The sequence below is a fragment of the Aotus nancymaae genome, unplaced genomic scaffold (assembly GCF_030222135.1).
Source record: "Aotus nancymaae isolate 86718 unplaced genomic scaffold, 86718_ANA_hifiasm-v0.15.2.pri h1tg000020l, whole genome shotgun sequence".
NCBI lineage: Eukaryota > Metazoa > Chordata > Mammalia > Primates > Aotidae > Aotus > Aotus nancymaae.
The window spans coordinates 20,586,357-20,605,388 of record NW_026988432.1 but is presented as its reverse complement, the minus strand read 5'-3'; the positions used below and the strand labels follow the sequence as shown (position 1 = coordinate 20,605,388).

The following is a 19,032-nucleotide window of genomic DNA, read 5'->3' as shown; positions in this document are numbered from 1 at the left end:
GAGGCAGGACTGCTAAGGTGTGCAGCCTCCCCTGGGAAAATGGGCTTCCTATGTTTCAGGTAGTACCATCATCCCAGCCGTCCTCACAGAGATGGTAGGGCAGGGGAGATTGCTGTGGACCAGGACAGTATCAGGATAGGAAGGGAGGTTGGACCAATCCAGGGACCTTCCTGTGTATGTGTAAGCCACCTCCATGATACCTGGAGCTGGGAGTCTAGGAGTTCTGTGAGGCCTCCTGAAATTCAGAAGGGTCTGCAAGATGGGCTGACTGTTGCCTGTCCAGAACGAGGGGACAGACACTTCCCGAAGGCCCAGTGCCACCACAAGCTCTTGCTTCCAAGCAGCCCTGCTGTAGCTGCCTGGGCTGGGGCTGCACCCAGTCTCCAAGTGCCACCAGACATCACTCAAGGTCTTCGTTACTTGGTGTGATGAAGTCACTTATAGATGTTAGTATATAATATACATAAGACTTTCTCAGTTGTAGGGAAGTCAACCTAAGAAAATTGAAGATCAGCAGTTCATAGCTTTCTTTTACTTGTTATTCTGTGAGGCACCAGACTCTGGCACCAGACTGCCTGGATTATAACCAAAATAAGTTATCCCACCTCCCTGGGTCTCAGTCCCCTCATCTACGAAGTGGGGAATAACATGGTCTGCTTATTTCATTGGGTTGATATGCAAAGATTAAGAAGTTTATGTAAAAACATCTGGAACAGCACCTGGCACATCACACGTGCTACAAAAGTTTGCCTTTTTGCTATGCTTATTGGATTCTCTATAGCAGCAGTCCCCAACCTTTTCATGGAAGACAGGTTTTCCATGGACCTGAGTGGTATGGATGGTTTTGTGATGAAACTGTTTCTCCTCAGATCATCAAGCATTAGTTAGATTCTCATAAGGAGTGTACAACCTAGATCTCTTGCAGGCACAGTTCTCAGTAGGGTTTGCACACCTGTGAGAATCTAATGCTGCCACTAACCTGACAGGAGGCAAAGGCTCGCTTACTTGTCACTCACCCTCCTGCTGTGTGGCCTGGTTCCTAAGAGACCATGGACAGGTACCAGTCCATGGCACAGGGGTTGAGGCCCTGTTCTATAACATAGCATACTAATGCATGCTTATACACCCTTCTATATGCCATTGTAAAATTTATTTGAAGGATGACAACAGCTGTTTTGTAGTTGACCTTTGCTAAATCCACTTTTTGTTTTAAATTAAAATATATGATGCAATTTTAGCAAGACCCAATGGTGAGACAGAAACTAGCCTTTTTAAGCACCTAAGTGATTTGATGTAAGTGTTGACAATTGGTAAACTAGAGGGACATAGAAGAGAGTTAATGGGTAAATGAATGGGAGTACGTGTTTAATGAAAATAGGGTGCAGAATGAGTACTAATGTCTTTTGGAAAATGGTAGAAGAGGACTTACAGCAGGGGCTGATCATCTGGGGTTTTGTCAGTGGATGCCTCTCGCGATGTTTCTGCACCCCCAAGACTCTGCCCATTGGCTCAGGTGTGCACATCTTACTCTCCTAAAGTTAACTTGGGGGCACTTCAAATGTCAGCCATCTGCATGCCAATAACTGTACAAGCTTTTTCTTTTCAAAGAGTTCTAGCCAATTATCTTTTAATGGTGATCATCAGCCACAATTGCTATTTTCTTATAAAATAAGCATATGCTGGCCATTCTGCTTAGTGTTATGAGAAACTATAATGACATCCAATATCCTAATTTCAGTACTCAGTCTGGTTTGAAATTCCACATCTTGGCCTGGCATGGTGGCTCACGACTATAATCCTAGCACTTTGGGAGACTGAGGCAGGTGGATCACTTGGGGTCTGGAGTTCGAGACCAGACTGGCCAACATGGGGAAACACTGTCTACAATAAAAATATAAAAGTTGGCCGGGTATGGTGGCATGCACCTGTAATCCTAGCTACTTGGAGGCTGAGGCAGGAGAATTGCTTGAACCTGGGAGGCGGAGGTTGCAGTGAGCCAAAATTGAGCCATTGACACTGCACTCCAGCCTGAGTGACAAAGTAAGACTCCGTCTCAAAAAGAAAAAAAAAAGAAATTCCACATTTTGAGATACAGTCGAATAAGGTGACCTCTAAGATACCATCCAACTCTAAGATGTCTGGATTGGAAAGCTTAGAGTTTAGGAAAGGAAAAGCCATTGAAATTATTAAAAAGCTGAGAAATGAGACCTGAAAGGAAAGGTCATAGTCACTGGGATTTTTTTTTTTTAATCCTGAAAACAATAAGTAAAAGAGGGGGCAAGTTGCCACAACAGTCCCTCAGCCCTTTAAAAGGCTGTCACCCTAAGATTCACCACTGTTCTCCATCCCTACTGAGGCCAGGACAAGAGGAAGCAAGCTTCAACTGCAGTGTTTTGAATTTAGATTTGATATAGGGAAAAATTTCCTGACAGCACACATTGTTAAATACTGAAAAGGGTCCTCAGGGACGATTTGGGAATCTTTCTCTAGAGATGTTTGAAAACAGAATAGATTTTCATCTGTCTGACCTGCTTCACCGTAGCCCTGTCCACACACAGAACAGAATGGGTGACCTTTCAGTGTTCTTGGCAACATCATGTGCTCTTAAGAGTCTATGCACAAAAAGACTTGAGAAGGCTTAGTTCATCGTGATAATTAAATTGGACTTGAGCCTTCTAATCGGCCATAGATGAGCTTATCTATTTTTTAATGGCGTTATTATCTGCCTAAATTATTTGTTGAATCTATCATTTATTTTCTTGAGCAGATGAACCTTAAATATCTAATAAAATTTTCATAAATTGATTGCTTGGGAGAAAAGAAGGGGGGATTTTTTTTTCCTTGAACATAATTAATTCTTAACTTTTGAACTCTTTTGAAATGGCTTTTTTCTGATGAGCCTTTCCCTTGCCTAACAGAGCTGTCAGTCAGAGCGATGTCTTTGTCTTCTCTCTGCCTTGAGCAGTTACCTCCCTGCCAGCCAGCCATGAAATCTACAGGCTCCTGTATTGGCATGTCAGAAAGGCATGCAAATCAGGCCCTGGTTCACCCTCCTTAGCTGCCCATTTTCTGACTTCAGCACTTCACTTGGCATTGTCGAGTATCATTGAGTGGGAGCCGCACTGGAAGATGCAGGTATTTGCAGGTCTTCGGTATTGCCTCTCCTTTTCAGAGTTCTTCCTCACTTCTGAGGCACTGACTGCCTGAATTTCTGGCCTGTCTCACCTATTTCCTGCCTCCGTACACACACAGACACTTCATTCAGGCTCACCCTGAAGTCAGGGCATCTGCCATGCTTGTACCTCATGAAAACAAGCTTGTCCCGTTTGCCCTCTGCCAGAGCACATTCTAGGGAAAATGCCTCAGGTGAAGGCATAATTACGTTTTTCGAGATTTCAGAGGCCATGTGCAGCCAACTGGGGAGGACATCTTTCGGCTCAGTAGACCTTTCAAGCACCCCTCAAATTGCAGCTGCCTGACTTAATGTAAAGTCAGCCACACTGCTTCCCGAGAAGCCCACAGCCACGCCGGCTGCTTCCCTCTCAGCCCCTGAGACTTTGGGGGCTGTCAAGGTTTGGTCCACATTCCGGCATTTTTGCAGTTTGTTAGTAAATGGGACGAATCTTTTTCCTGTGCTGGTATGCATGATAGGGGAATTTTACCTACTTTTGGAAATCTTGTTTTCATAATTTGTGTTAAAATTAAGAAAATGGTTTGTTTAGGTAGGATTTTGTGTTCCCCTTTAAAGAAAACATGAGACCTGCAAATAAATGTAAGATGTTCTCTTTAATTTTATTCAACCTCAAAGTGGGTTGGTTTCAAGTCCCAAACTTGTCATTAGGAAGCTGACAGACCATGTGCAGAGCAGTTTTAAAGAGAATATTCTAGAAAGTCATGGCTTTGTTGATGCTGACCATATCGTTTTAGAAATTCTCATTTCTGTTTCCTTCTCTGTACAACTAGGTTAATGGTATTTCTTTGCAGAGCACATTGAAAATGTATGTTAAAAGTTGTTGGGTACCTTAAGTATTGTTCATTATTCTACTTATCAGTACCTTTTCTTTAATGAGAAAACGGGGTGGAGGTGTTTAACAGTTCAACACTCTATCTCCTGCTAGGGATAATTGCTTGAATTTTTGTAATTGTTCATAGCACTTCCTGAATTTGATTAATTTCTTTATATTCCTTTTCTGTCTTTTCAAGACGGCAATTTATTTGACTAAAAACATAACAAGGCATGATGCTCATTTGCATATAAAAAGTCTACCAAACCTCTTTTTCCGTTGAAACCTGCTGGTTTTGGAAAATATTCTTCAGGGTCCAGCATTTGAGACCCAAACCATCCAATCCGCTCCATCACAAAGCACTTACAAGTTGTTCTCTGTGATCCGCACAGCTGCATCTCTAATACCAGAGTAGAGGTTAAAATCAGTTCAGGTGGTGCCTGCACGGATCTTACAAGTTCAGAGAGTCTGAACAGAAGACAATGGCAACATTTCCATTACAGTGAGGGCTGAAGCACCTCTCAGGCTGAGATTGTAATGAACTCACCAGATGTACCAAGCCATTTACAACGGCGAACTTCCCTGCACTGTTGGATCGGTATTTGCTCTTACGAGACAGCAGGTCTGTCTGTCAGCTGCAGTCAGCACTCTGTGGTTTTACTTTAGGTTGCTTTAAAAATGTAGCCGCGTGGGGCACCTAGCAGCATCATGGGGTGTATGTGAGTGTGTGTGCGTGTGTGTGCACACGCGTATGTTGTTCTCATCCAAGATGTAGTCCCCCTTTGTCCAAAGAAGACTTCAAAGAAAGTTGAACTCAGTATATGACAGGACTTCAACAACAAATGAAAACAGAACAATGAGGAAGAAAGTGAGAAGGAGGAAGTATTTATTACTTGATGTATAGAATGAGCATAAATTTAGTTCTGAGCTTCCTGGCAGTAAAGCCAGTGTTAGGTTATGTAATTATTGTTACATGATAAAACAACAAATTTATCTGGAAAAACAAACATTTGCCCGGCAGAAAATCACAGTCTGAACTTACTTCCCAAGATCTTCTATGAGAGACACTTCAGTGAACAGTCTCTTCAGCTGACATAGACGTACTCTTCACATGATGTTTTAAATACTAGCCAGATGAAGACAAAAAAATATTTAGAGAAGACTGTTCTGAAGAAGCAAATATGGTCCCAGTGAGTCTGTTTTGTTACTTTTACAAAAAGCTAACTTGCTAGCCTCAAAGAAAGGGCTATGAATGTGTCCGTTGGGTTGTAACATCCTTTGGACCTGCTTGTTATACCCTGCTCACTGCTGTGTTCTCTAAGTTACTGAAGCAACCTTCTGGTTGCTGATTAAGGAAGGATGCTATGCTGAAGGAGGCAGGCTTGGCATTCTCTTTTGAAATTGAGGGTCCCAATCTCCAGGAGGAGGCTCAGTCCACTTATACACAGAGTTGGGTTTTGGGGGCTTTCAAGAAGGGTCAGTTTTTCTTAGAAAAACTTTTAGTCTACTCACAGTTTTAGAGAATATTAGGATCCCAGATCATGGAAGAAGCTTTGGATTTTGAATCAAATATTTGTAATAGAAAGGTTGCATTCAATGCCAGGAGGGACCAGGCAGGAAACAAGTGAGCTGGGCAGCCTGGTACACAGTCTTCTTTTGTGTCAGTTCTGGACTGGTGAAGTGAGGAGCTCGTTCCCAGGCTGAAGTGCTCACCGCCACTCACCCTGGCTGATGCTGCCACGTGTGAACAAAGGCCCACTGTTGCCCGATCCTCCAGTTTTTCAGGAGAGGCTGGAAATCTTGATTTTACATAAGTTATGATGAATTAGAAATATGGGCTCAAAAAAAAATTGTTTTTTGCATTTTTCCAGGCCAAACCAAACACATTTTTGATCTGATCTCAGCTTAAGGATTTTGAGTTTGCAATCTCTGTTATAAGTCAGGGCCTTACTGTTCTAGTATATTAACCATAAAATGGCTTCAGATTGGCCCAGCAGAATTTCAGACTTTTAGCAGAACTGAACCTTGATTTTAAAAATGCTTTCCCAACGAGCTCATTAAACTGACCTAGTAAGTGGGAATGACCAGTTTTTCCGATTTAATTGGTTAAAAGCTTTTTTCCTGCCTGAATAATTCTCATTCTAGAATAGTTGATGTTAAGCTGGTTTCTTGTGATAATTATTCAGCAAGTGCAATCCATTTCTTAAATTAGTGTATTTATGGGCCAGCATCATGAGTAATCACATCTGTTTAATCACATGCCACGGTCTGAAGTCTGTATTTGTAGGCAACCTGCTACACTACGTGATGCTGATGCTGAGATATGTGATTAAGGCATTGTTTTGGAGAAGGGTTCATTTAATGATATACTCAAGTGGTTGAGTTATATGACTGTTTATATGTGTCTGGTCATCTCTAAAACAGGAGTAAGAAAAATATTAACAGTATTGAATTCTTATTATGTGCCTTGCATTGTGCAGAACGCTCTGTATTACCTCATTTAAGCTTTACAAAGCTCTTTGAGCTAGAGATTATCATCATCATTGTTCCTACTTTAGAAACATGGGTACTCTGAGATGTTAAGTGCCTTAAATCCCATGGTCTTAGGTTCCACAGTTAGTACCTAGTGGAGCTCACATGTAAACCCAGGAAGTCTGGCTCACATCAGTGCTCTCTCCCTGCCCAAAGCCCAGTTCCGTACCAACGTAACTCTTTTCTGAGTGTTAGAAAACCAGTGTTATTTGGGACACCACAGTCCCTTGACAGTCTAATAATAAGACAGGACAGAATGCAAAGGCAGTGAGGAATGTGCTTATGTCCCTAGACCTGTTTTCTGTCTTCTTCCTCATCTTAGGCATTCACATATGTATTATGAAAAAAGTTGTCTGAAATGCACAGTATATATGAGCTGAATCACATAACAAGCCTGATGCTCCCACTGAGATTCAGGGTTCACAATTCTTTATCAAAAATGACAGCCGGAAGCCAACCTGTCCTGAATTGTCTTTAAGGGCACATATTTCCGATTCCTTTCTAGACAAAGGAAGGAGACCAACCTACAGCTTGTAAACCAGACTGAATATGGGTTAGTGTGGCACGAGGATGGTTTTTAATAGTTGAGTGCAGGGAGATTAATACAATATTATGCTAATTTGCTTAGTATCCAGTGTCTTCTGTAATTATTAATATCATCAGACTTGAGTATTGTTTTTATTAGAGAGGACCTTCTCTCAAAGACCTAGTCTAAAATACAACTTCCTTTTTATTATTCATGGTTAAATCAATGATAGCTATTTGGCAGAAGTTCAAAACTATCCCTGTTAACTTGTTTTTAATGGTATTTGATTTATATGTATGCTCAAACCTCCCACATGGGTGTGGATGTATATTTACTAATTGCAGCTATATGTGTTTAAACACAGTGTTAATTGGTGGAAAATGAAGCATAAAGCATGATTATTAAGGAGATGGAATTATAGTCTTTAACTCCTTCCACAACGGGGATTTTTATAGTACAGCTTTGATTGTTTTTTATTTCAGATGAGCAAGGTTCCTGGATACTTTTGGTATCCGTTTCTTACCTTTTTAATTGTAAAATTCTCCCCTGCGATGGACATAAATGAATTAGCACATTGGTTTGCCCATTAATATATGCTTTTTCTTTGAGCTTATGCTGCCCTCCCAACTAGGAGGCAGGTGGACACCTCAGAATAAGACTGGAGTCCTTGGAGAGTTCCCTCAATGAGAGAACGTCAGTTGCTTTGCTTATTTTTCTAAGCTAAATTTTACAAACAAAGAAGATAGCAGCATCTAATACCCATGATGCAACTCGTTCAACATTGAATGCATTTATGTGTGTATTTGTCATTGTCCTGTGGAATGCTTACCATTAATGATGTCTGAATTTTATTTTAGACAATCCATGGACACAAGGGACCAATCACTGCAGTGGCTTTTGCTCCTGATGGACGATATCTTGCCACCTACTCAAACACCGACAGCCACATTTCTTTTTGGCAGGTAAGGGTAGATGCTCCAGGGTCTTAAAGCATATACTGCATGATATGCCTTTGGTAGTAAGCCTCCCTGCTGAGCCTACCTGCTGGCCCTCCTTCCTGCCCTCCCTCCCTCTTTTCACCAGACGTCCAGTCTGTATTGATTGCTGATGATATGCCAGGCACTAGCTTGCAGGGTGCCTAGAATACAATTAGCAGTCTGGAAAGAGGGGCTTCTGCTCTCATGGAGCTTGCAGTCTGGAGTAGACATACATAAATAAGCAATTATGGTCCAAGGGGAGCCTGAGAGTAAGTTTGTGGGAAGGCTTTCCAGAGAAAGTGACACCTAAGCTGAGGCTTGAGTGATGTGTAGGAAGGTCTGGATGTTCACAGTGCGTCAGGAGGCGTGGGTGGTTAAGAAGGGGGCGCAGGTGCGTGAGTAGCCGTGAGCAAGGGCGGGCGTGTTTGAGGGCCTGGCCCAAGAGGAATCAGGCAGGAGAAGCCTCACTGGCTCCAGCCGTTCATTTACACGAGGCCTTCACAAAAGGTCCCTGGGTCTGTGACTCTAGCAGCGTGTAGGGCATAGGACAATAAGGTGTTTTCCTCGTGTACACCTCATGTCCCTTTTGTGATTATCTCATTTTTCTTTGCATTCTGAATTTCTCACATAATACTCATAATTCTCAAACTATTCAAAACATTTCATAAGATCTCAAATAGTCTTTGGTAAGCAGTTCATGAGAATGCCTATGTTTAATTCTGAATAAAATAAATATTAATTTGAGCCACTAGTTTTGGCAATAGAATGTGTTTTATCCTCACTGCTTAATTGCTATCCCATCTTCTTTATAATTGCTTTACTCTTTTAGTTCTGGTAATTATCAAAAGTTAAACATTACCAACACCCCCAAAAAAGTTAATTTAAAATTTTGTTGTTACCTTTATTTTCTTAGGATGGCATTATGTTTTATGAGATTCAGATGATTGCTTTGAAAGCTAAAACAAAACAAAAGTTTAAACAAGGCTTCAGCACAATTGGGTGATAGTTGAAAAAAATCAATAGGTAATAAAATGTAAAACGGATACAATAAATTACTTAATTAACAACATGCTATTAAAGCATGACAACTTCAAAATCTGTCACAGACTTCTTCTTTTATCTAATTTAGTTTTCCAGTTTATTTTCTCATTAGCCTTTCCTCCAGAATATATCTCCAGCATCTTAATTCGCTCATATTAAGCTCTCTTTATCAGAGATCACACCCAGCCCTCATTTTCTTCGTGAGTAATCACAGCACTGGTGTTTACCACTCCTGAAATTCCACAGTGATTCTGTTAGATGTCCATAAACTGGGCTTCTGCAGCAGTGGTTCTTTAAGGAGTTTAGCTACTGATTGTTGTCCGCCCCCCACCCACCCCCCTGCCCCACTCATGTCTAACTCCATGGCCTCTATTATGTCAGCTGTACTTTGATAAAAATTTTCTATTATTTCCTGTTCTCTTGGGATCTCAGAGGAATATTTATATAAAGCTCCACTCATTCTACATTTATTGTAACCGAGTGGTAGGTACTGGCCTGTGCATTAGAGACACAGAGATCAGTAAGTCATGGGTCCTGTTGCAATTTGTTATATAAGGAATACCTCAGATAGTAGCCAGATTTGAGACTTTCTCCAGTATTTTCTGGAATATTTTAAATGGAATTTTCTAAATGGTAAATTATCTTTTTTGCCTTAGATCTTGAAGGTTTTATTTGGATATGCTCATCCCTTCCTTGAATATTTTTCTATTTATATCAAAATTACTGTCCAGGTCATTGATGGGATTATGGGTCACATGCTTTTCACCTAGAGACCAAGCTCATTTATTAGACGGCTGCTTCCTTTTGAGATAACATCTTTTCATCTTCCAGCCCCTCTTTGAAGGCTTCTGCTGTTGACCCTGGGCTTTGCCAAGTACACTCACATCTGAGTGCCTGGACCTGTGGCTTTGCACACAGTGGGGCTGCAGCACATTTCTTCGGCCATAACATCTGTGTGCCTGGACCCGTGGCTTTGCACTCAGTGGGGCTGCAGCACGTTTCTTAGTCCATAAGCTCACCTATTCCAAAGGCTGCTTCATATTATCTGTACATGCCAGAGTCAAAGCAGCCCAGGCAGCACTCAGGTCATTTTTGCCTCTAAAATCAATGCGAGAATTTAAAATTCACCCATTTCTTAATGTTTAGGTTATACCCAACTCAGTCTTGAAATTTTAAGGAAAGATACAAAAACAGGTTATTTCAGCTTTCTCAGGAAAATACGATGAAATCTCTTCCAGAAGTGTCATTGTCTTATTTGAATTAAAAAGAGTCCAAAAACAATATTAGATCTACTGCTTTCCCCAAATGGGCTTTGCTGATTTAGGTAGATACATGTTGTTTTCTTGTAATGATGTAGGAGAGTACTTTTATATTATTCCAGTAAATGTACTGTAATATATTTTGAAAACTTAATGAAGTCTTATTAATACAGAACCTTACTAAAACTATCAGCTATTAAAATCTTTGCTGAGAAATGAGTGTTAATGAGAAATATTGGTTGGATAATTACTCAAGTGACTTAGTAAGGTCTGTGTGCAGCATTACTTACATTGAGAATAGCATTAAAACATTTCCTGTTGTGATGAATTATATCTGTGTGTGTTGTGTGTTCAGAAAATAATCTTCACAGAACCAGTTTTGTGAAGCATTTGTTTTCGAAGGGGAGAAAAAAGCCAGAGTTGCATTTGAGTGAATCGACATTCTCATCTACGAACGATGTAATTTGGCAATCAAGCCCTTTGATTTTCTAACCCCATGTTTCTACAATGTGAATATTTCACTTCTCTGTATCCATTGGTATTTGAGCAAGAGGAGGAGTTTGGTAATGAAATACAGTCACAATTCTCTCACCTAAATCTTATCACCACCGTCCAACAAATACGCTCTTTCAGAAATGCTAATAATAAATTAGGTAGATACTGGTTTCATTTATTTTTACTTACTTCATTATATAGTAGAATACTATTCAGCCATTTAAAAGGATTAATGTAAATCTGTAGTCATTAGCAAGAGAAGATTGCCCTCAACATTTTATTGAACAAAAAAAGCAAATTATAAAACTACATTTTAATATAAGCTTGTTTATATAAAATTTTTAAATCTACTCCTCTTTATCTTTATGTATATGTGGAGGTCTGGAAGGTTGTTTACCAAAATTTTAACAGTGACTATCTTTGGGACATGAGATTTCAGGGGATTTTTGCTTTCTTTTTTTCTACTTTTATTATTTGAATTTTCCACAGTGAGTAGTTACTATCTTTGTAATCAAGAAAAAGTGAATGTTACCAAATCTCATAATTCCACATAATTTGCATTCATTCAAGACTCAGGATGTCCTCACTTGAGCATCATTTGTAGCCATTTGCTGGCCAAAAAAGCATTAATATTGAATAACAAAATAGTTGTTTCAAAGAGAGTTATTTAACTGATTTATTGGAAAAATTAATACACTTACTATAATACTTAAGATTCATGCCGAATTTGAAGAGGTCACAGGGAAAGGATGCTTATGAGCATTGAATTTTAGCGAATATGGGGGTCTTTATCGTTTCAACTGTGTGCAACTATAATAGTTATGTCTCTTATAGAATTTCACGTATCCCTATTCTGAGGCAGGAAGGCTATCTGACCCAACCAAAGGCATTTTTCAAAGTAAGGATGGCTCAGGCTGTAGGAGGAACGCAATTGTACTGGCCTTTTCTAGAATCTTTATAGCATTCCCATGAGATATTCTCTACCTTTCGTGTTTAGCTCTTAACTCATTTTTTGTTTGTGGCTAAATTTGAAGAGAGGAATTAAAAATAAGGAAGTGTCTGAGCATATATATGCCCCTTGCATTTTGAGTTACCAGCGGAAGTCAAGCTTTGTACATATATGCATAGAAAATCTATAAAGAATGAAAAATACCTTGTAGTTATTTATCAACTGAGAAATTAGATTTTTTTCTAAAACACGATGCCCGTCGATGCCAGTTAATGTTAACCAGCAATCTTCTGCGTCATTCGGATCTTTTCTTTGAGAAGACTAAATTACTGTGTGCTGTTGCTTTTTGTGTAAGTGAAAACTATCAAATCAAGCTCACCATCATTATTTGTATTTTAACTATTTGGAAGCACCCAAGAAAGCAATAAGGCCTTGATTTTATCTTTTGTGAAGTTTTTGGGAAAAGGAGAGAAGGAAGCAGAGAAACAAGCTTCTGAAAAGGTGACAGTAAGGAACCGCCTGGCTGGAAACGGGAACCGAACTTTAACAGAAAGAGTTAACAATAACCATACATTTGGTTTTAAAATGTGACCTCGTACACTAGTGATTTTTTTTCACCTCTGTGTTGTGTTCGGCACTATTATTAATGCAGGAAAATCAGTAACATTAGTCATCTTAAAAGGGTTATTACTCAAGATGATTTAAATTGTGAAAATGTCAGTGGAGCCTGCACGCACTCTGCCAGAGATGCCATGATTTACGCCCTCTGACACCATCCTGCTGCTGAGAAGGGCTAGAAAAAGGAATGGCTTGTGTTTTGCACTGATCCACATGCAGGGGATGATACCAGTGATAACACATCTTAAATGTCCTAGGATTTGCCAGGGTTCCATGGATCAACCATTTGTAGATGTTGGATCATAATCTGCATGCTTCATGCAAATCTCTAGAATCTTACACATTGAGGTGGAGGTTATACTGGAGAGAAGCATTGGAAATGAAAATTAATGCAAAGAAAAAATATTAATTCTCAGGCTTCTTTCCTGATTTTCAGTATTCTTTCCATGTGATTTTATAATAGCACAAATGATGCTATTGAAAACATTTTAAGTAATATTTAGAATCCAAAGAAATCTTCAGACTCAGTTGCTTAGGAAGCAGTTCACTTAGGCAACTGCCATTCAATATTTAGTACTTCAACCTGAATGCATCGTTGTTCATGATTCATAATTTCCATGTTATTTTTCGTTTATATGAATGGATTAAGAAAACCGAAAATTTAAATCAAATCCAGAAAAACTGCCAAAAAGCAGAAATCATCAATTGATAAAAAGGTATTGTCAATAAACTATTAAGAGTGACTCTCCTTAGTATGATAGCAACAGTGAGGCACAGACATAGTGTTGAGATGAAATTGGTTCTTGTTCTGCACTTTATAATAAGCCAGAGCTTTCCAGAGAGCACGTTTTTAAAAAGCAAGTGAGGAGTGAAGGTATTAGTAGGTGGGAAATGGGGGTGGGAGGAGTTTTGAGCTTTGTTTGATCCAGTAAACTGTCACTCTATCTACTACTTAACTTTGCTTCATTTTCTTGAACTAATTACAAATCCCAAAGCTTGTCTTCGTTGACTCATCCTTCAGGAAATGCAGTTAGCATTGTTGTAAAGAACATAAAGGTCTGCAGTTTTAAATACCAACAATTTCCAAATACCTGTGTTGTCTAAATGAACCATTTTATTGAGAGCTATAATTTAGCTCTCTTCCTAAAGCTCCGTGGACTCTCCCGTTGTCAGGTTCTGCCGCCATAAAATTCCTCTAGATTTCTGCATTTACTGTAACAGCATCAGAACCCTTCCAGGCACACCAAAAGGAACCTTTGAGAGGTTAAGAACAAGCTCAGGTGAAGGAGAATAGCCATGATGGAGGAGAAAGTGGCCAGAAGAGATCAACCCAATCTCTGTGATAGGGAAACGGAGAGGGCTCTTCAAGTGACACATGTGCTCTCCTGTCCCTCTAGATGAACACATCACTGCTGGGAAGCATTGGCATGCTGAACTCGGCACCTCAGCTGCGCTGCATTAAAACCTACCAGGTGCCGCCTGTACAGCCCGCATCCCCCGGCTCCCACAATGCCCTCAAGCTGGCCCGGCTCATCTGGACTTCGAACCGCAACGTCATCCTCATGGCTCATGACGGGAAGGAGCACCGCTTCATGGTCTAACACTGCTGCCTGCCACCGTGACTGTGTTTTAGTTCTCTCAATTCTCTAAGCCGATGTTACTCTGTCCTTCCTCACACCAGATTGTTCCCCGGGCCTGCCCACCCCAGTGCCGTCCAGGGGCGTGGCCAGGTCTTGTCACTTGTGCATGCTTCTTGGGGACAGACCCCGCTTGGGCCATCTATCGATTCAGAGGCACACGCACACATGCTCTGCAGGATGTGGCCATCCTGTCACCAGGTAGTTTTTCCTTACCAGAGATGGAAGGGGAAAGCCTGCGGTTCCTGGGAACGCTCTTGTTGCTTGGTGCAACAGAAGCACAAAAATCAATAAACACTGTGATGCACTCCCAGCCCAGATCAGCATTTTTAGCCATCTCAACCCCATCTCTGAAGTGCTGCTTGAATCTGGCCGTTCTGACACTGGTTGTTGAGGTCATGTGGCAGTCCTCATGGTGGAAATTATTGCCCTTTGAATTTCCTAAAATATTGTTTACCAAAAAGATTCTGTGTTTACATGTTCTTTTCTTCTGGTGATTGCTAGGAAATTACTCAATCCAATTTCCTAGAGTTTAGCTACTACCTTCTTTATCAACAGCTAACCGATTTGAGATTCGTGAGAAAATATACACAAAAAAAAATATTTTCCTTGCAGAAAATAGTTTTCCAGACACTCAGCCTTCCAAAGTGCTCATCTCTTGCTTAATTGATAGTGTATTTAGTAGTTTAAAATAAAAATGACTACTCCTTATGATCTAGTTAATGTAATTATCCAGTCACTGTAACTAACCTCTCGAAGGGACTTTGGTGATAAAGAGCCAAGTTCAGAAGCATAGCGTGTACCTAAAATGAAGAATCTCCTATCTACTGCTAAAGATCCTATTGAAGAAAGAGCTTACCCCTTTCCCCCAGAAACCTTACAATCCTGTACTTCCTATATGTGTGGCATGTGTCAGTTACGAAGTTATTATAACTCAGCCTTCAAACTACTACTGATCAACTAAAGGAAAGCTAATAAGGTATTTCTTTTAAACAAGTATTCTGGAAAAGTCATAACTATGGCACAAATGTTCAGGAGTGTGAATAAAAATGTGTGGGCTCTCAGTTAATTTGTTCGAGCAAACCTTGCAATGAGTGTGTTCATTTTACTTCTAAGTAAGCTTTAACTAGATCACTTTCTTCTTATGTCTAATTGTGCTGGTTCTAGCTCATAATGAAAAAAATTTATAGAATAATATTTTCTATGAATTGCTCCTAACAAACCTTGATCTGTATATAGTGTGGGGGGTTGTTCGGTTGGCTAATTGTTGATTGGGTGGTTAGCTGGACAAAATAGTTTATTATGCAAACATAGAAAATTATTTGTTAAATTCAGAGAAAATATGTGAAGTTTACAAAGGAACCAGAATGATAATAGGAGGATTCAGTCTTAAAAGTTTAGGTTGTCAGAGTTTATCTAATATACAAAAAAGGAGGATGAAGGTCTAGGAACAAATATTGGTTATTTCACTGAAACAGATTTTTAAAGAACATATTAAGAAATTAAGATCACTAGAACATCTCCTTCATATCGATATGATGTTATTTCCATTGATGGCAAATCTATACTGTTCCTTGGTTTTAGAGTTGGGTGTTCTTTCAAATGTGAATTTATGCACATGCATGTACATTGTATTTATAAAAATTATATATGTAGTTTCCAAGGGAGAAACAAAGACCTATACAGCGTAGACTTTGATGAACGTGCTGTCGTGTCCGGTACAGATAGAGAAACGTAAGGTCAACTAAAAGGCTCACTCTGTCTTCCAGTGGGCCCAGAGTCTTCTCTAGACCCAAAATATGTTTACTTTATGAACTTAAATGGAAATTAATTTATCGTAGACTACATCTCTATTTGGAATGATGAGGTAAATGTATACCCTAGCATTGTGTTTGTTTGACAAAATATTCTGTGCATCAGGAAAGAGGTGTGGGAGCGGTAGGCAGCCCACCGCAAAACACGAATGGCTCCCACAGCCAAGAAGGTCTAAGACAAAGTCAGGAGCCCCACAGGGGCAACAGCCTTGGGCCACGGGGTGGGCCAGCCTCTTACGTATTCTGTCTGCACTGACAGCCAAGGCCAGTAGAAAGCTATGGCTGCAAAACCTTGGGGTGGATGCTATTTGATGATTAGGTCATCTCTAACTGCTAAACTAATACCCGCATTCTTGTTAATATAAATCTCTCCTTGGCTATTTTAATAGCCACAGTCCCAAACTTCATCCCAGCTTAGATTTCTCAGCACTGAGATAAACTCTGCATTGTCATCCCAGCGTACACCTTTAATGTTTTATTGATTTCATTGGCACTGTATTTGGACCTGTCCTTGTACATGTAGAGACATATGTGGTTTCATTGGTAATTTACAAGCAAAAGATGACATGACGTGACGCCTGTATGAAAATGTAATGATTGAACTCCCTGTGTACAGCGAGTGAATTAAAATGTCTGCCTCAATAGACATTTCTTAATGATTCCACTTAATAGATTATATGTGTGCTGAATGTTCCTGTGTACATATGTGTGTTAAATAAAACAATTGTATTGAAAACTGTTTTTCTCACATTATTACCTTTTCCGGTGTTCACTCATCTTAAACATCCTCAGTTGAAATCCGTATGCTCCCCTCGCCCTGCTGCCTCTGATCATTCATTTCCCTGGAGAGCTGGCTTGGGAAAGGTGACTTATTCCCAGAGGACAGTAGAGCAGAAGTGAGACAACCAGAGAGAAACTCTCCCTCCAGAAACTCAATGGCACCCTCTGTGGTTTGGGCAAGGGCACTGCATGCCTGTTGCCTTATCTCTACCCCACATGCTCCCAAATAGACTGTTAATGGCACCAAATCATATCTTGTCAGATTGGATGGCATGGGTTGGCTGCCTCTCAGGAGCTGGCTGAGATCATTAAATTCACTGCATTTCATAGTCAGTTTGGAGTTGAATTTTAATCCCTGAGGTAAAGAGTGTAATTGGTTTTCAGAAAAAGCAAGAATAATGAAATAGGTCCTTATTGCTCATAGAGTGTTATGCGTATATAGCGTATGTACTTCTTTTAATTTCAGATAAGAACACAGAAAAGCTTGAATTGAGTCAATTATCATGCAACAGTATAACATTCTACAAGAATTTGGTGAACTTTACAGGAGTGGTCTGAGGCATCTTTGGCCCTATCAGATGCCCACTGTGGGCCCCAGGAAATGTTTTAACATCTGACTTAAATGTATTCTTATAGGGAAAATAGGGCCAATAACAGTTCTATATGATCAGTGATCACATAAACTGATCAAATGTGGAAAGGCCATGACATTAATAGGAAGGTAAAGCCAAGCAGTGCTGGGTGAACTTTCACCTTTCACCCCTTCCGGCTGACTGACAGAGCTGAGTGGTGAAGAAAATCAATACTTTGGAGCCAGGAGGGAAATATTTCCACCCTCTAACTAGAGAATGTATTTTGACAAGGCCAAGATAATCCAAGCTGCACAGGAGAAAGAGAAAAGAAGACTCATTTTTAAAGCCTGACACTTCAAGGTGTTTTTGTGCAATGGTTTATAGATTGTCAATACATACAAATACCAAAGGTCAAAAAGAAAAGCCAGAAGAATTTCGAAAATTAGATGTTCAGTTCTTTTTGTCGTTGACAAAATAGAAAAAAAAAGACTACAGTTTTGTGCTTGTAATTTTCCTTTAATGAACCAAGCTCACAATGATGTGTTTCAAGGTGCTCATCTCTCTGTAGTCAAAACTCAAATTTTGTAGCAGTAGCACTATGAATATTGAATGCTCAAGAGGCATTCCTGCTTCTGTACACCTTTTGGCTACAATTTTTTTTTTTTTTTTTTTAGTGGTTACATTGTTTTGTGTTAATATCTCAGAATTTGGTTTTGCAATTCATGTTGATTCTGCCACAATGGCATTGTAAATCCTGGATCCTCCTTCACATTCGGTTCAATCTTTTGCATGAGAAAAGAGTTCTTATACCTAAAACTTAATTTTTTTCTAGTTTCCCAAGTCCCTTTAAGAAAATTACTTATGAAGATATTCTAATTAGTGTCTTTCTGAGTGAGAGGTTTATGCACTTCTAGGAAGATGGTGAACAATTCATTCTTACCAGCAAGGTTAGAGCCATTCATTCTGTAGACAAATACCTCCATCAGATGGATATAGATTCTTTGCTTCTCTACTGATAAGAAAACTAAGAAGCCAATGATGCCCATACCTTCCAGACAAGCTGAGAAGGACAAAGGAATCCTAAGTATCTCAAGTACATCATCAGGCCTGCTGCAAACATATGCTAATTAATGAGTATTAAAAATATGGTGAAAATATAACTTCTAGTTATATACCTTCTTAATAAATTCCATTCTATTCTGAGGAGACAGATCAGGCTGGAAATTTTTATTTTGTTTTGTTTCAAAATAAAAGCCAGCCAAACCTCCTTAATATTCTGAGATTTCCCAGAGAAGGCCAGGAGTCTAGCACGTGCTTGAATCGTAGGGGTATCAAGTAAACATGTGCTGCATTTGTGAAATCCATTGTATTGCACCTGCCAAATGCTTGAAAGGGTGGCACATAGGAAGCACTCAATAGATGTAAGCTAGTATTTTTAGGAGACAGGAGTCCTTATTGATAATGGATAAACAAGATTACCTGTGTTCTTTGCAAAACTGTTGGGTTTTTGTTTTATGTTTTCCTCTCTATCTGGACTCCACAAATAGGTCTAGACATCCTATCCAAAGGAGGGCTCTCATGGTTCTGTCTGTATTCCCCAGCTGCTTTGCCATATTGCTGTGTTGCCATCCCACTTCTTACCAAAATTTGTAGGCATGAAGAAATGCCAAAATACATGCCAGTGGAGGAAACTGGTTGGTTGTGGTTGAAGTTATCACTGATTCCTCAAAAAGAAAGATCACCGCATTAAATTTAGGACTAGTATTAGCATCAGGGATGACTTTGAGTTTCTTAATGTGTTTCTTCCAAATATGCATCTATCCAGATT

The 19,032-nt window shown here is 39.8% G+C and overlaps 1 protein-coding gene across 4 annotated transcripts in view; it reads left to right on the top strand.

The window, feature by feature from the left end:
- WDR7 (WD repeat domain 7) overlaps positions 1-16,588 on the top strand; it is a 390,653-nt gene extending 374,065 nt beyond the window's left edge. For all 4 annotated transcript variants that reach the window (XM_064379106.1, XM_012446433.2, XM_012446431.2 and 1 more), the window contains 2 exons: positions 7,920-8,024; positions 13,799-16,588. In XM_064379106.1, coding sequence (XP_064235176.1) covers positions 7,920-8,024; positions 13,799-14,002 — 309 coding nt within the window. In that variant the 3' untranslated portion in view covers positions 14,003-16,588. The remainder of the gene's footprint in view (positions 1-7,919; positions 8,025-13,798) is intronic.
- The last annotated feature ends 2,444 nt before the right edge of the window (positions 16,589-19,032 follow it).